Genomic DNA, 26,803 nt, shown 5'->3' with positions numbered 1-26,803 from the left:
AGTGTTATTAAAGACATGTGCCCCTACATCTGCCCTTTTTCTCTTTGGTTTGTTTCTTGGGCAGTTTGGATCTATCTGTCTGTTCATCTGTCCATCTATCCACCTGTCTGTCTGTCTATCTGTCTATATATATTTATGCACTGGGTTTTTTTAAAAAAGCATTTTGTTTCATTGATTTTCCTTTCTTAATATTCTGTTTGGAATTTAGCTGATTCTCTGTCTCTGTCACTGTCTCTGTCTCTCTCTCTGTGTATGTGTGTGTATATATGTCTGCCTCTCTCTCTCTGTGTATGTGTGTATGTATATATATGTCTGCCTGTTGCTTCCTCTTTCCAGCCCTTGGTTTACTTTGATTTTTTTTTAAATCCAGTTTTTATTTTTAAGATGGAAGTTTAGTTTTGAGCTTCCATTTTTTTCTGATATCTACATTCATTACTATTTTTTTTTCTGAAAAAAAAAAAGAAAAAAAACCAAAACCAAAACCAAAACCAAAACCAACAACCTTTAGTTGCCAGTCACAAGTCTGGACATGTATTTGTATTTTTCCTTTAGTTCTAAATTTGATTTTTCAAAATGAAGAAAAATCTACTTGACTGTTTGATTCAAGTTAGAGGTGATTGTATGATACTTTTATATGTATCATCTCAAGGGTCAGGGACATCATACAAGAGGGCGCAGAAAGATTTAAGAGTCTGAGAATGGTGGGGAGTGCTGTGGAATGCTTCTGGACTGTGCGTCTCTTGAGCTCACAGAAACTGTGACTCTTGCATAAGATTGGGCCAATGAGTATACCACCATGGATAAAAGAAGGGCTTACCCCTCCACACTTAGCTGAGAAACTATTGGAAAATGAAGGCAGTTGGGAGAAAGAAAGGGAGTCATTTTTCTTTGGGGATGTGCCCTCCCACTCCACCGCATACAGTGCCCAAGCTCAAGTGGATGGTAATGGGCATGACCCATGGACATGAAGCACCAACTGGATTCAGTTGGTTATATTAAAAAAAAAAAAGACATGAATGTGGAAGTATTGCGGATGGTTGGGAGAGCAAATGAGTTGGATATGACCAAGATCCGGTGTATATACAGATCTGAAACTGACAAAGAATAAGCATTTTAAAGGAGCATCCCAGAAGAAAATCTGGGGAAGATTGCAGACCTAGAACCTGGTAGTACATGTAGAGGGGTCTTTTGAACACCATGTATTAGCGTTGAGGTGGTCGCAGCAACTAAATCCCAAGCCGACAAGCACCTCCAACCAGAACCACTGTGGGTGATTTGTCAAGGTCCGCATATTACCCCAGACCAATTTACAACATCCCTAACTCCCCTCAGTCAAATCAACTTCCAACGACGCGCTGGTCGTCCTGCTAAGACGCACGTACGCTCCGACAGCCACCTCAACTCCCAGAAACCTTTGGGGAGTTGTTTGGTATCTTGTGCGACCCGTGTTTCCCGCAGGGTACCGTAGTTCACAGTAGTGGTCTCCCCTCATAGGGCTGGGGAGGGGCAGGCTGAGTCCCGATCGGGGCCACTGATTTTTTCCGGCTGCGGACTACACTTCCCAGCGGGCCTTGTGCGCAAGCAAAGTCCACTTCCGGCTCGTTCGGGCTGAACTGCCTGAGGGTTGGAACCTCCGGGGCCGGGTTGGGCAGGGAGAGGGCGTGGCTGGTCGGGGCGTGGCGGGCGTGGACTGGAGGGTGCGGGTGTGACCGGGGGTGTGTCCGTAAGGGGCGGCCTTGGAGGGCGTCTGCGGCCAGTCCAGGAGAGCGTGCGACCCTCGTGTGATATGCGGGGGGTGGCGAGTGCGGGGCCATGCGAGCCCCGGGCCCCCTTGGGGCGCGGCGCCCTCTTCACAAAGCCTAGGGCTGGTGGAGGTCCTGCGGCGGGGACTTCAGTTGCTCGTGGGCGCCCCGCCCGGGGAAGGCCGCGCTCCAGGAATGGCCTGGCCTCCCTGGGCGGGCACGGAGCAGTAACCTCGGGGCCTACGCACAGAGGTGAGTGACTTGTGTCCAGCCTGAGTGGGTATGATGGGAGGGTAAGGTCCGAAGGTTCGAGTCCTTGGTGCTGGAGATGGTGTCTCTGGACTCAGTGTGAAGTTAAACGGGAATCAACCCTTGAAAGCGCAACTTTGAGCCAGAGCAGTCAAGCAGAGTGTAGCGGGGACGTTGACGACTTCAGGGTCACCTTATTTTAGACTTGTCTCCATGCCCATGTTTCAAGAGATGAAACTCCCAGGGTGGCTGAAGAGATGGCTCACAGTGGCTCACAACCATCCCTAACTCCATTGGCAGGGGATATAATTCCTTCTTCTGAACTTCATGGGTACCAGGCACACACGAGGTGCACCTATATACACGCAAGCAACACACACACACATAATCTTTTAAAAAGGAGACAGCCCCACTCCCCATTCCACTTTTTTGCTTACTCCGGCACAGGGAAATAGCGGGATCTCATCTCATCTTTTCAAAATGGTTCCACCCTGCTTGTGTAGGGTGTAGTCTTGTGTCGAGTTGGTATATAGACCTTCCTTTTCCCCAGCTCTGCTTTCCAGAGATACCAACTTCCTCCAGGAGAGTAACTGCAAACAGGAAGCTGCCCCTACAGGGACTAAACTTAAAGCCCAGTCTCAGGTGAGTCACATTTTCTCTCTGCTTCCTGAAATAGTCTTGCTTTTTCACCACTTAATGATGTTTATTTTCTCTGAAAAGTTTTCAGTTTGAGAGACCTGTTCTGGGTGCTGTTTCCTCATATTCTGGTGAGTGATGGGCTACAGGGATAGCTTCAGACAGATCAGGGCTCTTCCTCCACCTTCCTTTTCATCTCAACAGTTCTTTCTTGGTTGAAGAAATGATGTATCCCTTTTCTTTTTTCCCCTTGTCTCAGAAGGCCTTTTTTTTTTTTTTTTTTTTTTGACAAGGCTTATCTACGCAGTCCTGGGTGTCCTAGAACTCACTCTGTAGACCAGCCTGGCTGGCTGTGAACTCATACAGATCCTCCTACCTCTGCCTCCCGAGTAGAGGGATTAAAGGTGTGCACCACTAAGCCCTGCTTCAGAAGGGTTCTTATGTTCAGAAATGCAACAATCTTTCTACCTGGTTTCTTTGATGTCTGCAATGTAGGAGAAATATATTATGGCTAAGTTTCGTTTAGGGCTTTAGGCAAGGGCTCAATGGGGAAGAGCACTTGTTCTGTAAGCATGAGGACCTGAGTCTGAATCCCCAGTACCTATGTAAGAAGGCAAGTGTGTTCCAGTAGACCTCAGCGTTTCCAGGCAGAGGCACATACATTCTAGAGCTCTCTGGCCCATCAGCCTAGCCAAAAAGGTGAACTTCTAATTCAGTGAGGAACTCTGTCTCAGAGCAGTAAAAGAAGCTGCTGAGCATTCTGGTGCTGACAGGGCACAGGAATCTGGACACTCCTGGGCTTGGGCATGCACCCGCCCCCCCCCCCCCAACACACACACACACATACACACACGTGCACACACACACAGACACACACACAGACACACACACAGACACACACACAGAGTTTTTCATTGAGCTGGTGAAATGGCTCAGTGAGTAAAGCTACTTGCTGCCATTCTGGACAACCTGAGTTTGATCTCAGGGAGCAAGGAGAAAACTGATTCCTGAAAGCTGTCTTCTGGCATTCACATGAGTGCTTGTATACACCCACACCAAATAAATGCAATCATTTTTTTAGGGATAATTTTAAGTTTAAAACATTTCTTGATCTTTAGGAATTCACAACCTGTTGATAGAAAATCAAGAAAGTATGCGAGAGTGCAGTTTTCCTACGTTGGGTCTAGGACCCCTTTTTCTTTACTCCTGTGATTTTGAGACAGGGTCTCGCTATGTATCCTTGGCTAACCAGTAACTTGCTGTGTAAACACCGTTGAACTCATGGAGATTTGCCTGTGTTTGCCTCCTGAATGCTGGGATTAAAGGTGTCACCACATCACCAGCCCTTCATCCTATCTCACGCTAGGCTTCCTGCCTCTGTGCTTCTATGACCTCTGCTTCTACTCCTTTCTCTTCTGAACGTCTGAGAGTTCTCTGCGTGTCAGCTCTTGCTGCATCAGCTCTCTTCTCAAAACTTCAAGGTGTCCGTGAAGACCGACCCCATCCCTACAGTGATTGAGAAGATGTCTGAGAAGTGGCTCCTCATCTCTGACATCTGCCCTTCACTTTCATTCTCTTTCTTCCTGGAAATTTGCTTTCTTGTTCATGATCATACCCTTACACGCATGGTGCGGTGGGAGAAAGAATAGAAAGGGAAGAAAGAGGGAGCCAGGGGTGGTAGCTGCTCTGTTATTTCAGGTACTCAGTATGCTACTGTTTGTAGTCCCAGCAGCATTTTGAGCCCAGGAGTTTGAGATAAGCCAAGGCACCAGGGCAAGATTTTGTTTCAAAAAGGAAAAGGAAAGTCAAAACCAATTTTTGCCAGTTTTAAGAAAACATCTGCTTTTTTTTTCCCCTTTGGGAGTCACCAAATTCTAGTCTCCTTGATGGTGACAAGGTAGTAACAGACGCTGGGGGAAATAGACCTGACGCGACTAGACACAACATGTTTGTTACATTGGGACACTTAGAAAAAGTGGTTTTTTAAAAATTGTTTTCGGGGAGGAGTTTTGTAATCTGAAGATTTTCCCTCTTTTTTTTATTTCTGTTTAAAAACTAAAATCAATGTGGTACACTCTTTTTAGTCCCAGCACTCTGAAGGCATAGGCAGGTGGGTTTCAGCCAGGGCTACACAGAGAAACCCTATCTGGAAAAACCAAAGTCACACTGAAACCAAAATACCCTATAAAAGCATTCTGTGTTGTGTCGCCTAACGTAGTCTGCACTGCTGTACACGTGGTGTGGGTTTCAGAGTCTGACAAAAGGCATCATTTCCTTGAATTCAAAAATTTCTAAAAACATACAGATTAAAAAATTAGAGAAAGATGGCTGGGTTTGTTTAGTAAAGCATATATGAAAAGTATTTGAAAATCTGGGGGGTGGGGGAATGAATACAAGACTGAGTATCCAGAATCTTGAAGTTGGAGCCCTGGGACTGGGCCCTGTAAAAGCCTGTCGGAGATTGTGTGAGAATGTAAATGTTCCTGGATCAGCAGTCAGCGAGGTCTGAGACCCCTCATTTGCCTTGCTTCCTTTCGCTGTTTAAAAGAGGGTACCTTTTACTTACTCTTTGTCAGTTTTGTGTGTGTGAACAGTGTATCTTGACCGTAGGCACCACGAATCCTTCCTCCCGCCCCCTCATCTGTAATCCCCCTCTTTACACATCTTTTCCCTTTTCTGTGAGTTATGCATGGAATCAGTGCTGGCAGTTGGGGTGCTGCCTGCCCTTGTTGGTTTGATCTTGTGCAGGTGACCACAGCTGAGCAGTTCCTGAGTGGAGCAGCCTTGTCATATCTAGGAAGTAGCATTGTCAGTAGGCTCTTCTGTCCTGCCCACCAGTTCCCAAATAACCACACAGACTTGTTCTTAATTATGAGTGCTCGACTGATAGCTCAGGCTTGTTACTAGCTAACTTTTGCATTTTACATCAGCGTATATTTCTTATCTATGCTCTGCCACATGGCAGTACCTCTTTTAGCATGGCACATTCATCTTGCTGTTTCTCCATCTCCTCACAGCTTCTGAGAGTCCTCCCTTCTTCCCAACATTCCAGTGTCTTGAAAAATCCTGCCTAGCTATGGACAAGTCAGGTATTTATTTATTTGACAAGTCAGCTTTTTATTAGCCAATGAGAGTAATACATACATTGTACAGCGTGTCATGTCATAGCACTCCTCTCTCTTCCAGCGGTTACATTCTTTCCACTCCCTCTTCCTGAGGCTTTGGGGTGTCGGACTGATGGAGATGTCCCGTTTTGGGCTGAGCATTCGACATTCACTTATTCTTAGGACTTGGACCTGTGTCTTTGTATTAGTTGCTGCCCACTAATTCTGTCTTTGAACACTATTTGAAATGCTGTGTTTGTATTGAAATGTTTGGATATTAGTATACTTGAAGGATTCTACTGCTGAATCCTGCTGAGTTTTGACAATTAAAGGTATTTAGCTTCTGGTCAACTCAGGGGACTAGTGTTGATCTTTCTAGAGAGATGAAAATGCCTGTTGAAAACCTGTCAGTTCTGCTTTCTGTGGCAGGATGTAGGCGGAAAGTAGAGAGCTGAACAGCATTTGTTTCAGGCTAACTGGCTCAGGCAGCCATGCTAGGTCATTTGCTCAAGCTCCGAGAGCAGTTCTTAGCTCTCGCGGTGTGGTCAGGTGCCATGTACCCATGTACTGCATAGTGTCCTTCAGCCTCCAGCTGAGGGGAGTTCCCTGGCAGGAGTTACCGACACTGGGGCGGTGGAGAGGGGTTTGCTGGGCAAGCATGAGGGCCTGAGTTCACTCCAACACCCGTTTTTTGTAGAACTTGATTGAGGAAGAGCTACACAGCATTGTCCCCTGGCCTACACACACACACACACACACACACACACAAAACCACTTATCAACCATTTTGTCTTGTCCTTCCATGATGGTATCAAAGTGCCTTCAGAGTTCGGCAGCAGACTAAAGTTATGATGTTCTATTCACAGACTCTGACCTGTGGGAACTAGGTTTGTAGCACACAGGCCTCCCAGCGGAAGAACTCAGGTGTTGTTCTGATTTGTGATTGGTTGAATGAGGACTTAGGTTTGGTACAGTGAGAGAGAGATCCTCAAATTGGAGGCTGAAAAGATTGGTTTATTTATCCTATTCCCTCCGTCTTTTATTTTGAGAGAGAATCTCTAGAGGTGTGTGCGTGTGTGTGGTATGTGTATATGTTGTGTATGTGTGTGTATGTGTATGTGTATGTTGCCGTGCAGTGTGGCAGTCAGAGGACAACTTACAGGTTCTCTCCTTCTATCATGCGGATTTTTTAGATCAAACTCAAATTGTCAGGCATGGCAGCAAGAACCCTCGCCCACTGAGACATCTTTTAGTCCACAATCTAAAAAGACCAAATCTAAAATCCCTGACTATTACTTCCAACTAGGATCCTCATCTTAGAGGAATCTCTGTCACTGGTTTAGGGTCTATCCTTTCTTAGGTTTATGGTACATTTCTCCCTGTACATGTGGTCCTAGGTAAAACAAGGTAACTCTGTGGTGTTTGCGTCATACCATCTGTGCTTGCTAGATAGTTTCCTCTCAACTTGACACAGGCTACAGTCATGTGAGAGAAGGGAGACTCATTTTTTTTTAAATGCCTCTATAAGACAGTGTTGTAGGCAAGCCTGCAGGAGATTTTCTTATATTAGCAATTGTTGTGTGAGGGCCAAGCCCATTGTGGATGGTTCCATCTCTGGGCTTCTGTTCCTGGATTCTTTAAGAAGGTAGGCTGAACAAGCCAGTAAGCAGCATCCGTCAATGACTTCCTCAGTAGGTTCTGCCTCTAGGTTCCGGCCCTGTTTGAGTTCCTATCCTGACTTCCTTCAATGTTGGACTACAATGTAGATACATAAGTCAAATAAACCTGTTCCTCCCCATGGTACTTTGGTCGTGGGGTTTTGTCACAACAACAATAACTGAAACTAAGATACCGCCTTGTTGTTCTTATTCTACAACTTGTGTTTTGGGGCACAATATTTCCTCAGTGTCTACCATGTCACTATATTGTGACTCCTCTTCTTTCTTCCCTCTTCCTCCTCTCCCATCCCATCCCATTCCAAATTTTATATTTTGAGACATGGTCTCACATAGTCCAGGCTGGCCTTGACTTGATATTTAGGCCTTGAATTCCTGATATTCCTGCCTCCATCTCCTAATGCTAGAATATCAGCATGTGCTACCATGACCAATAGGTGGCATCTCTCTGTCTCTCTGTCTCTCTCTGTCTCTCTGTCTCTCTCTGTCTCTCTGTCTCTCTCTCTCTCTCTCTCTCTCTCTCTCTCTCTCTCTCTCTCTCTCTCTCTGTGTGTGTGTGTGTGTATTCCTTGCTAGCATCAAACTTGCTTGGAGTCCTTCAGTTTCTGCTTCCCAACTGCTGTAATTACAGACCTGTACCACCATGTCAGCACCTAAAGGCATTATTTTACTTTTAAAACTTGATAGTGGTTTTCATTCTTATTGCACACTCATTTTTTTTTTTTAGGAAAAAAAGGTAGATCATGTTTTAGTGTTTCTGAATGTCCAGTGAAAATGATAGGCAATAGCAGCCCTTAGGCCCCAGCTGGGAGATCGGCTGTTTAGATCTTTAGAGGATCTTCTTCTGATTTCTTTTCTGGTCCTTATGCTGTTCCAAGCCACACATGTATCACAGGGTTGAGACAGGCTTGAAGAACCTGCGGTCCTCAGGATGGCTTGGCTTTCAGTATGTAGTGTTAGAAAATTCTAACAAATATTTTCTGTGAGTGCATGCCTTTGCTGGCTAGTTTTATGTCAGCTTGACACAAGCTGTATCATCTGAGAGGAGGGAACCTCAGCTAATGTTGTCATAAGATAGAGCTGTAGACAGGCCTACAGGGCACTTTCTTAATGATACTGGGGAGGGCACAGTTCATTATGGACGGGAACACTCCTGGGCTGGTGGTCGTGGGTTCTATAAGAAAAGAAGCCGAGCAAGCTGTGAGGAGTAAGCCAGTAAGGGGCACTCCACCATGGCCTCTGCATCAGCCTCTGCCCTTAGGTTCCTGCCCAGTTTGATTTCCTGTCCCGACTTCCTTCCGTGATTAACAGCAATGTGGAAGTGCAAGCCAAATAAACTCTCTTCCACGACTTGCTATTGGTCATGGTGTTTCTCCACAGCAATGGAAACCCTGATTGAGACGGCCTGCAAGTGTGTCTCCATCCTGAAGGCCTGGGGTGAGGGCTTGAGCACAGGGTAGGAGGTCATTGTTCATCTGAAAGCCCTCTGCTCACCTATGTTCATCGGCGCTGGCTGAGAAACAATGCATTTTTGTCATTTCAGGGCTTGGTGACATTTGGGGACGTGGCTGTTGTTTTCTCCCAGGAGGAGTGGGAATGGCTCAGCTCCGAGCAGAGGAGTCTGTATTGGAAGGTGATGCTGGACAACTACAGGAACCTGGCATCAGTGGGTAAGGGGATCCCCACTCCTGTCCCCACATCTTCCTGGTCATGCTGGTGGCCCTGGGGTCTCTAATTCATTCTCCCCTGATCCCTGTAGCACCCTCTTCTGTCCAGTCCTTCCAAGTCAAGACAGACCCCCAGCATGACCACATCCTGTTTTTCTTACGGATCTAGGGCTTTGTACTTCGAAGCCAGATATGATCACCTTGTTGGAGAAAGGAAAAGATCCCTGGATGATGAAAAGAAAGATGGCAAGAGGCCATTGCCCAGGTGAGCATGAGGACGTGGGGCAGTGTGGCTGCTGCTGGCCCAGCTCATTCCCGCAGACTCACAATCTCACCAGCAGACACTGTGGCCTCAGCATGGTCTTTGCCGTCTTCATGCTGCTCCCCAGCATAGCCACACCCCCTTACAGACAAGTTACTTTTCTCTACATCCCTCCTTTGCCTTTCAGTCTTATGGACTCATCTTTCCTAATATATGTATGTATGTGTTTATGTGTGTACACATGTGTTTCTTTAGGGGAACACACCTGTGTGTGTCTTTATATGTAGGTCAGAGGTCTTCCTCTGTCACTCTGTCTTTTTTTTTTTAAATAACTTTGTGTATGTGGGTGTTTTGTCTGTGTATATGTCTGCGTACTGTACACATGCATGCCTGGTGCCTGCAAAGAGGACACTAGCTCTCCTGGAACTGGAGTTACAGTTGTGAGCCACCACTCAGGTGTTGGAATTGAACCCGGGTCCTCTGGAAGAGTAGCAAGTTGTCCCTCTAGCTCCGTCTCCTGCGACACGCACTCCTTGTCCAGCAAGAAGGAACGATCACAAAATCAAGAATCCTTCTTAATCACAATTTATTAGAACCACTTGATTAAAAAGGGGAATGGGGAAAAGGGATGACGAGAGAGAGCGAAAAACCCAAAGGCAGCCGCTTTTCTAGGGTGAGAGGCTCGAATGCTGATTGGTTGATGCCATTCTGCTAGGGCCCAAGGCCACCGGACCAAGGCTCTGAAATGCAAAACAAGGCCCCTGCTGCGCGACAGCATCAAAGGATTTGTATACCTCCAGGCTGTAGGACTGCTGTCACTATCTTGCCAAGGCGACATCCTGGCGGCTCCTAACAGTCTCCTATGTTTTTTTATTTTTAAAAATGATTTTGTGTGTCTGGGTATTTTGCTTGCATGTATATCTGTGTTCCATATGTGTGCTCTCCCCCCACCATGCAGCACATAATAGGAGCTGTTTGCTTTGTTCATGTCCTTTTAGACTTACAGGCCGTGCAGGAGACAAAGGAGTTCCCTCCAGAGGACTTAAGTGAAGAAAAGTTATCCCAGGCAGTGTGGAGAAACCAGCCCCTGCCCCGCAGACCCAAGTGCTCTGTGTTAGGGGAAAACTGGGGTGAAGATGCTGTGTTCCAGACACCAAGGGTAAGCAGGGGTAACCTTCAGGCAGTGAGAAATTCCCATTGCATACCCTATTTCCTGTGGATGGATTGTGAGCTGGCAGGAAAAGAGTTATATTATATTGAAACACACAGTAAAACTCTGAATGTGTATGTGTGTGTGTGTGTGCAAATAGATGGGGGGGGTGAGCCACAAACATGTTCTTCAGGTGACAGACATTTGATTTAGAGCAAGTGTCTGAGAACTCTGAGCATGATCTCAGTAGTTCCTCCTGTTCCCTTTGCTGGGAGAATTCCTCCCTTAGAAGATGAGAATATCCAGTCTCCTCTGAAGCACAATTAATAAAAACTCAGAGAGAGAAATTGGGGTTCAACCTGAAGATTGGAAAAGCAAAACAGCCAGCCCCTGGCTCTTACCTCAACCTTGGTCCAAAGTGGTGATCCTGCCTCCAGGAATCTCAGAATGAGCCTGTGGTTGAGAGCTGTCTCCTCCCATTTTATAATCCTCTCTAGTTCTGGCTTTAAAGGCATGCACCACTACCGCCTGGTTTCTGTGGTGTAACATGAAGGGCCGACTTGTTGAGGTATCTGTCCCACCTGGTACCCCACAGCCAGCATGCCCAAAAGAGAAAATCACACATAGGACTCCATATGATTATAAACTGATTAGCCCATTAGGTCAGGCTTCTTATTAGTCCTTGTAATTTATATTAATCCATCATCGTTATCTATGTTAGCCACAAGGCTCAGTACCTTTCTCAGCGTGGCAGCTCTTCGGTGGTCTGGGCAGGAATGGCGGAGGGAGCTTCCTGCTTCCCAGAATTCTCCTGTTCTCATTGCATCACCTCTACTTCCTGTCTGGTTTTCCTGCCTTCCTGCCTGGCCAATCAGCGTTTTATTAAAATACATGATTGACATGTATTGACAGAATACAGACAATTCTCCCGCACCACTGTGGCAAGCTGGTGTGGTTGCTGGGATTAAAGGTGTGTGTCATTGTTGCCTGGTTTGTAAGGCTGGCCAGTATGGCTGTTTTACTTTCCTGATCCCCAGGCAAGCTTTATTAAAATACAAATGAACTGCCACTGCATTCCTCACGATGTCCTGATGACCAAATGTCTCAGTTAGGTTGTATTGCTGTGATAAAACACCATGACCAAAAGGAGCTCGCAGAGGAAAGGGTTTATTTCATAGTATGTCTTATGGCCCATCATCTAGGGAAGTCAGGGCAGAAACTCAAGCTGGAAGTGATACAGAGGCTATGTAGGGGTGCTTGCTTCCCATGGCTTTTTCAGCCTGTCCTTTGATATTTTGGACCATGGGTGCAGAGGTGGCACCACTCACTGTGGGCAGGGCCTTCGCATATCAGTCACTAAGAAAATACTCTGCAGGATTGCCTATAGGCCAGTCTGGTGGGCAGATTTCCTTAACTGAAGTTCTCTATTCTGTATCAACTTAACATAAAACTAGCTATCACACCAAATACAGCTCACCAGAGTTCATCCAGAACTAATGTATGTATTAGGGTCATTTCCAGAGCTTAGGTCAGGAAATGCTGGGAGGAGAGTAGGTGACACTAGAAAGTCTTCACCCGTCATGATCAGTGACTTCTTCATAGTGTTATAGATAGAATCCCTCAACCCCCCCGTTTTATTGAGTTTCCTTTCAACAAGCCTTCCCCGTGTGTGCACTCTGATGCTGTGTACAGTTAGGGCAGTACTGCAATCCGATGTCTGGGAGAAAGTGGCTGGGATCTCAAGTGAGGGTCCTGTGACTCTCGCACCTTCTCTAAGAGAGTGCCATCAACAAACAGGCTACTCTTGCTGCTCTCTTATTAGGAGGCATGGCTGAGCAATGAAGATGGCAGCTGTTTTTCTCAGAGGACCTCACTCTATGACATCTTCATTTTTCAATACCTCGACTGTGCACTTGAGCACATGCAAGTGTGTGTGTACACATTCTCATTCTCTCTCTCTCTCTCTCTCTCTCTCTCTCTCTCTCACACACACACACACACACACACACACACAATCAATTCACAGTAAAGCTCTATTGCTCAGAATTCAACTGATATATATGGTTCAGAGTGTGCTGTTTACAGTATGTGGACACGTTCCACCCTACTCTGGCCACCCAGGTTCATGAATGTGTTTGTACCTTTTCAGGGCATGAAGGCCATCACAGATATGGCTAGAGATGGCTCTCCACAGCTTGCATCAGCTCCGAAGAGTTTCTGCAAGAATGTGACATGGGAGAACTGTGATGACCTGGAGTCCTTAGGTAAGGCCTTCTCCCTTTTGGATCTGAATCTATCTTCAGGAGCCCTTGCTTTTCATTTTTTGTTTGTTTAATATTTACTTTAAAGTGTATGTGAGAACCTGCTTATGGAGGTCAGAAAAGGGCATTAGACTCCTTAGAGCTGGAGTTAGAGGTGATTGTATACTGTCTGATATGAACACTGGGAACCAAACTCAGTCCCCTACAGGAGAAGTGCTGTCTGTATAGATCTCTCTCTCTCTCTCTCTCTCTCTCTCTCTCTCTCTCTCTCTCACACACACACACACACACACTCTCTCTTTCTAACGGTTCCTGCACTGCTGTGGAATAATCCTTCTGTTTACTGTGAATATGTCTTTTCCTTATCGGTTAATAATAAAGCTGATTGGTCCATAGCAAAGCAGGATGTTGAAGACTGGGTTGAAGAAGGGTGGGGAGAGGGAGAAGCCAGAGAGCATCTAAGAAGCAAGGTTCTAGAGGACAGGTAAAACCACGAGCCATGTGGCAATACATAGGTTAACAGAAATGGGTTAATTTAAATGTAAGAACTGGTTAGTAATAAGCCTGAGCTATTGGCTGAGCATTCTGTAATTAATAAAAGCATTTGTGTGTTTATTTGGGACTGGGCTCTTGGGACAGGAAAAACTCTGCCTCTGTTTACACTGCAGGAATAATTCTTTTCTGTCAGAGTCAGGAAATGGCTTACTCAATTTCAAGGTGACAAGATTATGAGCACATACTGTCTCATTTACTCCTTTAGGATACTGTGTTTCCAAAGCAGATTTTGTCTCTTTGCTGGGGCAAGAGAAGATACCCTCTGTGGTGCAAAGAGAGCTGGCACCAGGCTTGTTCTCAGGTGAGTGTGGAGATGGTACGGTAATGTTACTGTCGCTTTGGACAGGATGCAAATGCTCTCACCACCACACACTGGAGACTGTCAAGTCTGTCAAGTCTAAAGAGAAATATCATACTCTTAGATTTCAGAATGACTTCTTTCTTTGTGTCTTCTTTTAATGGCTCATTTCTGTTGGCGGAGACTGCTTGTTTTTTTCCCAGCTGCCCAGACCTGAAATAATCACACAGAAGCTTTACTAATTACAACACTGCTTGGCTTATTAGCTTATGCATATTTCTAGCTAACTCTTACATCTTAAATTAACTCATCTCTATTAATCTGTGCATCACCACAAGGTTGTGGCCTAACAGCAAGGTTCTGGCTGGCGGCTCACATCTTTCTCCTTTGGTGGCTACATGGCATCTCCCTAATTCCACCTACTTTTCTCCTCTATCTCTGCTTGGAATTCCCGCCCTGCTGTGCTCTGCCCTGCTGGTAGGCCAAACCACCTTTATTCATTACCAAATGGCAACAAAACACACTCACAGCATACAGAGGGGACTCACATTTCTCTGTAGTTTTTTTTTTTTATTCTCACCCACTTGGGTGCTTGTCAGTCTTTCAGTTTCTTGAGCATCTTTAAAGGTTACATGGCTTATTTGTTTCTTTTGCCTATCAGTTGGGCATTAGTAGATGACTGGAGAAAGGAAAAGCTTGTGTGTGTGTGTGTGTGTGTGTGTGTTTGTGTATGTTTGCATTGTGCACGCCTCTCTGTGCCTGTGTGTGTGTGTGCATGTGTGAATTATTGAAGAATCCCTCTAATGGAGAAGATATGATTTGGATAACTTGCATGAAGTAACTGACATTTTTGATTCAGATACTGTACAGAAACAAGAACATTTTTCCCAGAGGCTCCTTTGTGCTAGCAGGACAGGGTAGACAGAGGTCATAGTGCAAGGAGACAGAAGCAGAAAATCCCTTCTCCTTGATACACAGTAAAGGAGAGAACATTTTTTTTTAATCTATTTTAGGCCAGCAGTCTGTACGTGAGGCTCAAGATCTGTTTCCAAATCAAGACTCAGATGCTGAAAGATTAGCAGACAGACCTTCCAGCACTAAACTTGAGTGTTCCACCTTCAGGGAAGATTGGGATTCTGAGTGTGTGTTTGAAGGGAATGGTCAAGACACACCGTTTGAGCAAGAGACAGTGTCTCGGAACGAAGCCTTCTCAGAAGAGAGAGGTCATGCGTATATCAAATCTGGAAGATGGTTTCATTTGAACATTTCAGAAGAGAAAAGTCATAATTGTGATCCAGGTCAACGTTTTCCCCAAAATTCAGTGGTCATAAAGGAACCTGGAATCTATGCAGGAAAAAAGCTTTTCAAATGTAATGAATGTAAGAAAACTTTTACCCAGAGCTCATCCCTTACAGTGCACCAGAGAATTCATACTGGAGAGAAACCCTACAAATGTGATGAGTGTGGGAAGGCTTTCAGCGATGGCTCCTCTTTTACACGGCACCAGAGGTGCCACACAGGCAAGAAGCCGTATGAGTGCGTCGAGTGTGGAAAAGCCTTTATACAGAACACCTCCCTTGTTCGTCACTGGAGATACTATCACACCGGGGAGAAACCCTTTGATTGCATTGACTGTGGTAAAGCCTTCAGTGATCACATAGGGCTTAATCAACATAGGAGAATTCACACTGGAGAGAAACCTTACAAATGTGACGTGTGTCACAAGTCCTTTCGATATGGCTCATCTCTCACTGTGCACCAAAGGATTCATACTGGAGAAAAACCATATGAGTGTGATATTTGCAGAAAAGCCTTCAGCCATCATGCATCGCTCACTCAGCATCAAAGAGTACATTCTGGAGAAAAGCCCTTTAAATGCAAAGAGTGTGGAAAAGCTTTTAGGCAGAATATACACCTTGCTAGTCATTTGAGGATCCATACGGGGGAAAAGCCCTTTGAGTGTGGGCAATGTGGGAAATCCTTCAGCATCAGCTCACAGCTTGCCACTCATCAGCGAATTCACACGGGAGAAAAGCCTTATGAATGTGAGGTGTGTAGTAAAGCGTTTACGCAGAAGGCTCACCTTGCACAACATCAGAAAACTCACACGGGAGAGAAACCATATGAATGTAAGGAGTGTGGCAAGGCCTTCAGCCAGACGACTCACCTCATTCAGCATCAGAGGGTTCACACCGGAGAGAAGCCCTATAAGTGTCTGGAGTGTGGGAAAGCCTTTGGTGATAACTCATCCTGCACTCAGCACCAGAGGCTTCACACCGGCCAGAGGCCTTATGAGTGTGTGGAATGTGGGAAAGCTTTCAAGACCAAGTCATCCCTTATCTGTCATCGTAGATGTCACACTGGAGAGAAACCTTACGAGTGTAGTGCATGTGGCAAAGCCTTTAGCCATCGCCAGTCCCTTAGTGTACATCAGAGAATTCATTCTGGGAAGAAACCGTATGAATGTAAGGAATGTAGGAAAACCTTCATCCAAATTGGACACCTTAACCAACATAAGAGAGTCCACACTGGAGAGAGGACGTATAACCGTAAGAAGGGCAGGAAGGCCTTCAGGCAGACTGCACACTTTGCTCACCATCAGCGAATTCAATCTGGAGAGTCACCCGCTCACCCTACTTTGCCTTCCACATCCAGTCCAGTGGATGTCTTCCCCAAATTTGTCTGGAATCCATCCTCACTTTCACCCTCATAATCTCAGAATATTGCCATTTCTACTACACTGCTTTGAACAATCACTTCCCTGTCCCTTTGTTCCCTCTGTCTATTACAAGACAGTTCTTCATGTTTCAGTCGGCTTGAGTTATTTTTGGAGTATCAATGTAATTAATTCGCTCCTCAAAAACTTACATTCATTGGTTAATGCCTAAGATGGGCTTAGCACAATGCCTGATCCGTACCAAGTATTATAAACGTGACTCTTTTAAAAGTTTATTTTTGAAAATGGAAATTTTATTGTGGTCAGCCCTGATAAAAATGGTGCAGTGGAAACCCAGTTTCAGAACAGGAAGGGAGTCCTCTGAGTTGTTGATGAGGCTTGCTTCTTTTTCTTAAAAGCTTGTTTCTAAGCCACGGGTATGGTGGAGTCATTTGTAATCTTAGTGTTCATGAATTCAAGGCCAGCCGGGGCAACTCAGTGAGCCCCTATCTCTAAATAAAAACAAGACAGTTGATCGCATACTGCTGAACTACGTGAATGCAGGGTGATAGAACTTTAGTGGGTAAAGCTCTGCTATAATACCCATGGCAGTAGAAGGATAGGTAACACAAGTGTACAGGCCACCTGAAACAGCTGGAAAGGTGCAAGGGTTTATGTGTGTGTAGTTAAAACTACCAACACATTACTTAAGAATGGGAAAACTGAAGGATTTGATCTGTTTAAAGTCATTGGTTTATGAATACATTCTTGGTAAACGTCCAATGAAGCATTAACTCGGGTAAACTGATCTATAGTAGAGGGCAGCAAACTGACTTACAAAGGCTCACTGATGATTTTTTTATGGTCTGTAATCTGAATTTCTAAAAAGGTATTTAAGTGGTTTTAAACATTGGAGGAGTGTTTTCAGCCTTGTGGCTATGAGAAACTTACATTTCAGTGTCTGTGGGTGCAGCTGTATTGGCATGCAGCCACATGTTCACAGTGTCTGTGGGAGCAGCTGTGTTGGCATGCAGCCACACGTTCACAGTGTCTGTGGGTGCAGCTGTATTGGCATGCAGCCACACGTTCACAGTGTCTGTAGGAACAGCTGTATTGGCATGCGGTCATACCCACATGTTCACAGTGTCTGTGGGAGCAGCTGTATTGGCATGCAGCCACACGTTCACAGTGTCTGTGGGTGCAGCTGTATTGGCATGTGGTCATACCCACATGTTCACAGTGTCTGTGGGAGCAGCTGTATTGGCATGCAGCCACACGTTCACAGTGTCTGTGGGTGCAGCTGTATTGGCATGCAGCCACACGTTCACAGTGTCTGTGGGAGCAGCTGTATTGGCATGCAGCCACACGTTCACAGTGTCTGTGGGAGCAGCTGTATTGGCATGCGGTCATACCCACATGTTCACAGTGTCTGTGGGTGCAGCTGTGTTGGCATGCAGCCACATGTTCACTTATATAGTGTTGGTGGTGCTTCCATCTGTCTCCGGAGGGAAAGTTGTGGTGTAATGAAAGCCATCTGGCTCAGAGAGCCAAAGTAGAGTTTTTTTGAGCCATAGTCATGGTCATTGGTTTACCAACGATCTTTGGCTCTTTTTTGTTTTGTTTTTTAACAGTAGCAGAGTTGATTAGCTGCACTGGAGACTGTATGGCCGCATTAAGTCATAAATATTTACAGTTGAAAACAGAGGAGAATGTACAAAAGTTTCTAACCTCATGGCAATAGTAAACCCTGACCAAAGACTCAAACACAAGCCCAAGAATATTGGGCTTCGCAGGTTAAGGTCCCTGTTGCCAATCCTGATGACCTGAGTTTGATTCTTGGAACTCATGTGGTGGAGGGAGAAAACCCACTCAAAGAGTCGCCCTCCAGACCGTCACACCTTCACACAAGTGCTGTCACGTGCACACTACAAACACAAGCCACAGATGCTCTAAAAATGCAGCTTATAGAACAAGTTATGAAGAGATGAAATTATTAAATGACATAAAACTCAATAAAATATTTATTTAGAGAAACTATTAGAATGTTTATGAATTATCTTTCCAAAACGCGTCCCATGAGGATATGTTGACAACTTCAGGAAACAATCAGGCAAGAATATAATTTTTTTTCAAAGTCTGATCATTTATTTGTTACCCTTATAGACTTATTTTTGACTGGACTCAGACTCAGAAGTAGAAGCTCTCAGAGAGGACAGCCTTTGCCTCTTGGCAATCTGTTCCTGGCGCTTTTCTTTGCCTTCCTTTATTCTCTTGGCCAAAAGTTTAGCATATTTTGCAGCCTCCTCCTTGTTTTTCTTTGTTCGTTGCTTCTTCAGAGCAATATGCCGGCGTTTGTGTTGCAGGACATGTGGAGTCACAAGACGCTGAATCTTGAGTGCCTTGGTACTGGGCTTCTTACCTTCTTTATTTAAAGGCTTTCTGACAACGCACTGGCAGACATCATCTTCTTTAGAAAGATTAAAAAGCTTTCGGATTCTGCTAGCTCTTTTAGGTCCTAACCGATGAGGCACAGTAGTATCTGTCAGTCCAGGAATATCCTTCTCTCTCTCTCTCTTTTTTTTTTTTTTGCAATAACCAAGTTGAGAACACTCAAATTGGCATCCACAATGCATCCTCCGACAGACTTGCGCTTCCTCTGTCCAGTTCTCCTTGGTCTATAACAAGAATGCCCCTTACTCAACAGCAGGCACACTCTGCCATGGGTCAGAACACCTTGTTTTATAAGAAGACCTTGTTTGTCATTGCCGCCACTGATTTGGACCACGTAACCCTTCCACTCTTCACCCAGGGCATCGGCAGCCACTTCTGTGGCCATGCGCTTCTCATAGAAGGTCTGAAGCTTGTGTTCATTGTCCACTTCGATGAGTTTCTGGCAGCCGGTGGCAGGGAAGAAGATATTCAGCTTCATCTTTGCACAGCCGACTAGGAGGCGCCATGAAAAAGGGCAAATACAAATTTTTTCAAGGATTTTTTTTTTGACAGGGTCTCTGTGTAGTCTTTGACCTTCTTGGAACTTGCTGTGTAGTCCAGGCTGTCTTTGAATTCACAGAGATCTGTCTGCCCCTGCCTCCCATACTTGGATTTTTGTTTATTTGTGTGTATGTGTGTGCCACATGTGTTCATGTACCCACAGAGGCAAGAAGAGAGCTCTGGATCCTCAAGGGAGCAACTCAAAACAGGAATTTAAAAATTCCAAATACACTACTCCAATTCAAAGATACACTAATTTAATACATGCTGAGGAACGACAGGAGGAGATAGTCAATGTCTCCTTTTATTTTACTTTATGTTGTTTCTTTACAAGCAGAATACTTTGTACCTGTAGTGAGGACACTGCAGTTCCTAACATACAAGTCTCAAATCTGTCAGGCTGGTTCAGACAGCCTTTGCTGGCACTGTATGGTGTGACCGCATCTGCAGAGCAAAGTACACGTGTTCAGAAGCAAGGCTGCAGTGGGGCCCTTTAATGCCACATGAGATTGCCACCAAAGTACACAAGTGTTCAGAAGCAAGGCTGCAGTGGGGCCCTTTAATGCAGCATGAGATTGCCACCAAAGAGACCTCAGGTTCATTGCGTGTCGGATTCCGAATGTTTGGTTGTACATCCAGGAGCCTTTTGTTGTTTGTAGCCTTTTCAGTGTTTACATTCAGTTATGCAGTTTTTAAGAATCTGGGATCTAGAGTTCACTGAGCCTTGTGGTAACAACTACTGGGAACAGCCCTGGCTGTGTCTGGACCTTTAGGGACCAGAGAAATCATCTGTCATAGTTGCACACTCAAGGCATGCCACAGTGTTCAAGACAGCTTGTGTTTGCATAAAGGTAGTCCGTTTGGCTGCTTTGGTAGACAGTCCTATTGCCTAAAGTAGCCAGGCAGCAAGAGAGAGAGAGAGTCTAATAGCTGCCAATTAGAGGCCCAAATTGCTTCATCCAGCATCTTTGCCTATTAACAAGAAAATGAGCAACACCAGGAGTGCTTTTAAGACTAAACAAAGCCGTGTGTGTGTGTGTGTGTGTGTGTGTTTGTGGTGTTGTGTGGTGTGATGGCACACGCCTTTAGTCCCAGCACCCTGGAGGCAGAGGCAAGTGGATCTCTGTGAGTTCGAGGCCAGCCTGGTCTACAAGAGCTAATTCCAGGACAGGCTCCAAAACTACAGAGAAACCCTGTCTTGGAAGACAAAACAACAACAACAAAAAATTTAAACAAATTTGCATTGATGACTTCTCACTCTGTAGACCAGGCTAACCTCGAACTCACAGAGATCCACCTGCTTCTGCCTCCCAAGTGCTGGGATTAAAGGCCTGTGCTACCATGCCTGACTAGTGACTTTTTAAGAGTATGCTTTAATTATACTGAACACCTGGTTGTCACATGTAGCTCTGTCTTGGTTGTTTGCCCCACACATGTAGCTCTGTCTTGGTTGTTTGCCCCACAGATTCTATATGTCAAACACTTGTCACTGAGAATTAAGCCCTGAACAGGGTGAAGATGTGTAGTCTTGGAATATCCAGCCTTGCAGGGAAAGGTAAACCGGGGATGAAGGTGGGTTATGTCAGGGAGCAATAACTAAAGCACTAGATAGGTCACATAGACTCAAATCACAAGATCAAATATTTCTCTCCTGTCTTTTGATTTGTGTCCTTAATGCCTTCTAAATCTCACCCCTTGCCTACAGCTGTCTTCTACTGCAGACGCCACAGCGGCCTCCTTGGTCTCCCATTTTGGGCTTGTCCACCTATCTTCCCAAACTGATAGTCACACGTGAGCAGATGCTAAGTAGTCCGCCTGTACTTCTGGATCCAGACACAAGACTGAGAGGCTTCTAATGACTATATTTTGAATCAGGGGACACCAATTAGGGAAACAGAGAGTGGTGACCAACTGGCCTTCTGCAGAGGCCCCTTTTCAGCCTCCTGGGACATCTCATCTTACACTTGCTGGGCGAGGACTACATATCCCAGTTGCCATTGCGGAGGGCTGCACGACCACCTCCGGTAGAAACCGGAAGTCAGTGATGCTTCAACCCTGCCGGGGTCTCAGGTGGAGTTCTTGTTGGGTTTGGGAAGGAAGCTGGGAGTGGTGTTCAGGTCGGCGCGAGGGTGATCTGGCATCCGTAGATCTGACACGCGTGTTTGGTGTGAGTGTGGGAATGTGGGACTGACCGGGAGGAGACTGGGGAAGTGTGAAACAGGATGCGAGGTGGGCGGGGCGGGGAGGAGGATGTGTGGGACCTTATCTCTGTTTAATTTCACGTCCCAGCGGCGTGTGATGGATGACAGTGCGTACTGGAATGAATGCAACACCTCATTCACTATTACATTCGTGGTCTTGGTGGCAAACTCAAGAATCCGTACACAGTCCAGGCAACTGAAGTATTTCTTGCTTGACTTTTCTAGAAGCAGACACTACTTAGGTAAGAATGAGAGATGGTTTGGGTGTGGCTAAAAAAAAAAAAAAAAAGGTGAAATTTGAGATTTGAGGAAGATGTTATTCTCCCTGACTCTGCCTCCATTCTCCCAGCATTCAGTTTAGTTTTCACCCGACTACCTAAGTTCTGCCCTCTCAACAGGCCAAGGCAGTTTCTTTATTCACCAATGGTATTCACAGCATACAGAGGGGAATCCTACATCACTCTTCTTTGTGTTCAGTCCTTTTATGAGCCTCAGAAGGTAGAAGAATAATCTTTTAGAGTACTTTGAGAACCAGTACATGCCTGGGCCCTATGAGAGTTGATAGTCTCTTAGAAATATGAAAAGGCACAAAACACTTAGATAGTAGGGTAGGTGCTCCAGGAGGAGAGACAAACTTACTGCTGAGTAGTGGGAAAGGACCCACTGACTGACCATGATGCAGTGGGGAAGGACCACTGACTGACCATATGATGCAGTGGGTGAATTAAAATGACATCCCTTTATACTAGTGAAGGTCAGGACAGTCCACACAGCCTGGCATGAAGTCTGCATTAGTTTCTTCTTGTTGGTGTGATAAAATACCAAAAATCAGCTTATGGAAGAAAGAGTTTAGTTTAGCTTATGGCTCCAGGGGATTAGCATCCATCAAGTGGTGGAGGCATGGAAGCAAGAGGCGAGACTAAGACACTGAAATGTCATTTCTCCACCACACACAGAGAGGACACAGAGTGAACAGGAAATGGGACGAGGCTACACCCTTCAAAGCCGCATCCCAGTTGTGTACTTTCTTTAGAAGGCTCTACTTGCTGAAGTGTCCACAACATCCCCTAACAGCTCCACCAGCAGTTAATCAAGGGTTTGATACCTGAGCCTATGAAGGACATTTTTCATTCAAACCACCAGAAAGTCCATTTTATTTCCTCTCTTTGCTGTCCTTGGTGAAGGATCTTTGTGAAGGGTGGAGCAGTGTGGTTAGACTCTCTGCTGAGGGGAAGTGTTGGAGGGGGGAGCACAGTTAGACTCACTGCTGAGGGGAAGTGTTGCGGGGGGAGCAGGGCAATTAGACTCTGCTGAGGGGAAGTGTTGCAGGGGGGAGCATAGTTAGACTCTGCTGAGAGGAAGTGTTGGAAGAGGGAGCAGGGCAGTTAGACTCTCTGCTGAGGGGAAGTGTTGAAAGGACTTGGGAATCCTGAGCTGCTTCTGGAGTGGAGTATTTTTTCATTTTGAAAAAGCATGTGCAGCATAACCAGGCAGCAAAGTCTAGTGAGCATCTCACCTAGGTCTTTAAGACCACTGGTGCAATTACTTGCACACATTCTTTTTATTTATTTATTTATTTTTGGTTTTTTGAGACAGTTTCACTATGTAGCCCTGGCTGTCGTGGTACTCACTCTGTTGACTGGAATGGCCTCGAACTCACAGAGGTCTGCCTGCTTCTGCCTCCTGAGTGCTGGGATTAAAGGCGTGCGCCACCAGAACCTGGCGGCTTGCACACATTATTTTATCTTGTAATGAGAGCAATATAACTCATGTGCCCTAGAGCCACATGAGTCCAGGAGCCTGAGCTAAGATTTTGTTTCTGTCATTTTAGGGCTTAGTGACTTTCACAGATGTGGCCATAAACTTCTGCCAAGGTGAGTGGGGATGATTGAGTCTTGCCCAGAGGTGTTTGCACAGGAAGGTGATGCGGGATACCTACAGGAACCTGGATGTAGGGGAAGGTAGCACTGAGGTTCATTGTGATTCAGTGTCTTCTCTTGCTTTATTTTTCCGACACCATCCCTCTTCAAGACCATTTAGACTGGTGGTTCTCAACCTGTGGGTCAGGTGACTTCTTTGGAGGGTGTCCAGTGAGCCTTAGGCAGGGGTTGCCTAAGATTATAGGAAAACACAGATATTTACATCTGCGTTCAGCTAGTGCTAGGTGTGTGCGCAGTACTGGGTGTACAGCTAGTGCTAGGTGAGTGCGCAGTCCTGGGTGTACAGCTAGCGCTAGGTGAGTGCGCAGTCCTGGGTGTACAGCTAGCGCTAGGTGAATGCACAGTCATGGATGTACAGCTAGTGCTAGGTGAATGCACAGTCATGGATGTACAGCTAGTGCTAGGTGAATGCTACTGTTGAAGTAGAAATCTCTTTGGCTTGCCGTGGCAGTACATGGCCTTTGATTCCATCAGTTCAGAGGCAGAGAGCCAGAGGCAGGCCAGTCTCCAGGAATTCAGGGCCAGCATGGGCTAAATAGTGGCTCCCAACGCTGCATAGTGAAACTTTGCTTTAAAAAGTAGTTTCCTTATATAGGTCTGTAATAAAAGGCAGTTCGCCCAAACTGGGAAACCTACACTTTCGGAGCAGAGAGAAGCATTTGTTCTCCCAAGTGTCAGTAAAGGGACCTGTGAGGTAAAATGATGGTTTACCATTCCTTCTGTAAGAATATAATTATGTAATACCAATAACACTGTTGATGATGAACACTCCTCTCCTGACAGAATAAGCCAGTCAGAACAGCTCTTGTTAGCACGTGGGACCACAAGGGGGACAGTATTAAAAACAAGTGAGAAAGCTTCAATGGATACAGCCAGCTGAAAGTGTGGTTCCGTGCTTTAACCTTTAAAAACAGCATAGAGGTAGCTGGGTGTGTGGTGGTGCACACCTTTAATCCCAGCATTTGGGAGGGAGGCAGAGACAGGTGAATCTCTATGGATTTGAGGCCAGCCTTGTCTATATCGAGTTCCAGGACAGCCAGGTCTATATTGAGAGATCCTGTCTCAAAAAACAAAAACAACCCTCCCCCGCCCCCGCAAAAAAACCCCACCATAGTTTCTATGCTATTTGAATTGTTACAGAACATTCAAAAAATGTAGTGAAATGTTCCAACTTGTTTCATGAGGTCGATAACTTAAGAACACAATAGTACTACAGTTAGTTTTTTTTAATATTAAAAAATATGATCGGGCTGGGCATGGTCATGCGCACCTTTAGTCCAAGTACTTGGGAGGCAGAGGCAGGTGGATCTCTGTGAGTTTGAGGCTAGCCTGGTCTACAGAGTGAGTTCCAGGACAGCTAGAACTGTAACACAGAACAGCCCTGTCTTGAGAAAACAAAGTAAAATATGAATTGGTGGATTCTCAACGTTTAGGAGGCATGAGGATTGAGAACTGAAGGCCAGTCTGGCCTACATGGTAAAGACCCTTTTCCAAAAGAGCGGGTAGTAGGGAAGCTAATGTGTCCCATAGAAGTAGTCGGGTAAGCGTGTTCTCAAGTCAAATGCGCAAGCTCAGTGATAGTGCAGTAACCCCAGTGTAGTTGTTGGTTACCATTTGATTCTGACAGTGTACAGATTTGTGTCTATAGTAAGGATTGTAGTTTACTGTTCATGACTGCAATACTCATTCTGTTTATCGTGAACATTCAGTAATGGATTAGGTAGAGTTTTAGGTGCTGGGGATATAGTGTGGTATAAAACGGACAGTTTCAGATTGATTGGAAGAAGACAAAAGTCAATACTTAAGTGATAAATAAATACCATGTATCATAAAGATAAATTATCTAAAGGCAGCTGTTGTGAGTGCTGGGTGTGGGCAACCTGTGATCTTCCAAATGGGCACTGGAAGCAGAGGATGAGGGAGGAACCGTAGCTATCAGAAACAAAGGATGCAATGAAGCCATCAGAGCCCCAGTGTGAATAGTTATGAGTTTCTGATGGAGAACTGGTACTTACGCAGGATCGTAAGAATTCTGTCAGTTGGGGATGGAGAGATGGCTCTGTGGTTAAGAGCTCTGACTGCTCTTCCAGAGGACCCAAGTTCAATTCCTAGCACCCACATGGCAGTCCGTACCTGTCAGTAACTTCAGTTCCAGGGTTTCAGATATGCATGCAGGCAAAAACCAATTGACATTAAATAAAAATCAATTATTCAAAAAAAGAATTCTGTCACTTGCAGGGATTAGAAACTTGGTGGTAGAGCTAGGCAGTGGTGGCACATACCTTTAATTCCACCTCTTAGGTGACAGAGGCAGGCAGATCTCTGAGTTTGAGGCCAGCCTGGCCTACAGAGCAAGTTCCAGGACAGCTAGAAACCCTGTCTGGAAAATTGAAAACAAAGAAGCAATAAACAAAAAGAAAGAAAGAAGAAAGAAACTTCAAGGTAGAATTTTTCAAAATACTAGTTTTATGTGTGTTTTGTTGAGATATGATTCACATACTGTGTAATTTTATATCAGCCTCTTCTAATCATATGCTGTACTCCTCTATCAAATGTGGAAAGGGAGCACAAGGGACCACTTAAAACATCTGCAATTTGGGGCTAGAGAGATGACTCAGGTTAAGAGTACTGGCTGCTCTTCTAAAGGTCCTGAGTTCAATTCCCAACAACCACGTGGTAGCTCAGAACCATATCTAGTGGAACCTGATGCCCTCTTCTGGCATAAAGGAGTACCTGCAGCTAGGACACTCATAAATAAATAAATCTTTAAAAAAATTTTAAAAAGTATGCAACTCAGTGGCTCTTAATGTATTCACAAGATCTGTGCAAACATTACTACAACCGACTTAAGAATATTTTCATCTAAGTAGTACCATGTTTTGGCAGCTATCCAAGAATGGGTAAGTTTCATCTATGTATGTGAGAGTGTGTGCATAATATGTTTATACCTGAACGTGTGCATTCATGAAGGTATGTGTGTGACACAGAAGTGTGGAAAGTGAGAGGACAACTCTCGTGAGTTGGTTCTCTATGGCCACGTTTGAGATCTGGGGATCTACTTCAAACTTGACAGGCCTCTGTACAAACACATTCATTTGTTGAGCATCTCACCAGCCCAAATTGTCTGGGTATGGGCAGTGTTACTTGGGGCATGGGAAACTTTCAGATTTCCTATGTTTAATGACAGATTTTTCCATTGTGGTAGGGAAGAGATGACCTGACCAAAGGTCACTGGGACATTTCCCTCTCTAGAAAAACAGATTTGAGCTTTCACACTAAGGGAAGCCTAAGGGACTGAAGATTTAAGTGTCAAAGTACAAGGAAAATTGACAGTACTGTAACCGTGGCTTGAGATGAACTTTAAACTTTACAGGTAACCCTGAAGATGACATTATGTCTTTGAAATTGGTGTAAT

General features: G+C 45.2%; 1 protein-coding gene, 1 long non-coding RNA gene and 1 pseudogene across 2 annotated transcripts in view; 2 read left to right on the top strand and 1 right to left on the bottom strand.

The window, feature by feature from the left end:
* The first annotated feature begins 1,719 nt into the window (after positions 1-1,719).
* Positions 1,720-18,293, top strand: Zfp28 (ZFP28 zinc finger protein). The gene is made up of 8 exons (XM_048426981.3): positions 1,720-1,994; positions 2,542-2,633; positions 8,951-9,077; positions 9,244-9,339; positions 10,335-10,495; positions 12,636-12,750; positions 13,508-13,603; positions 14,614-18,293. Exons 1-8 carry the CDS (start codon positions 1,787-1,789, stop codon positions 16,311-16,313), a joined length of 2,595 nt encoding a protein of 864 aa, XP_048282938.1. The 5' UTR covers positions 1,720-1,786; the 3' UTR covers positions 16,314-18,293.
* A 128-nt stretch (positions 18,294-18,421) lies between these two features.
* Positions 18,422-19,194, bottom strand: LOC125395557 (small ribosomal subunit protein eS6 pseudogene; annotated as a pseudogene).
* A 3,600-nt stretch (positions 19,195-22,794) lies between these two features.
* LOC146895952 (uncharacterized) overlaps positions 22,795-26,803 on the top strand; it is a 6,727-nt gene continuing 2,718 nt past the window's right edge. Inside the window, exon 1 of the long non-coding RNA XR_015001759.2 lies at positions 22,795-23,322. This is a non-coding gene — a long non-coding RNA (uncharacterized LOC146895952). The remainder of the gene's footprint in view (positions 23,323-26,803) is intronic.

Source organism: Myodes glareolus, chromosome 1, assembly GCF_982192425.1.
Source record: "Myodes glareolus chromosome 1, mMyoGla1.1, whole genome shotgun sequence".
Lineage (NCBI taxonomy): Eukaryota > Metazoa > Chordata > Mammalia > Rodentia > Cricetidae > Myodes > Myodes glareolus.
The sequence above is the reverse complement of the archived record's forward strand: the minus strand, read 5'-3'. Positions and strand labels throughout refer to the sequence as shown.

Coding starts and splice junctions, on each gene's coding strand:
- Zfp28 (XM_048426981.3), top strand. CDS start 1,787: ATGCGGGGGGTGGCGAGTGCGGGGCCATGCGAGCCCCGGGCCCCCTTG. Junction 9,078..9,243: donor CAGGAACCTGGCATCAGTGG/GTAAGGGGATCC, acceptor TTACGGATCTAG/GGCTTTGTACTTCGAAGCCA. Junction 13,604..14,613: donor GGCACCAGGCTTGTTCTCAG/GTGAGTGTGGAG, acceptor AATCTATTTTAG/GCCAGCAGTCTGTACGTGAG.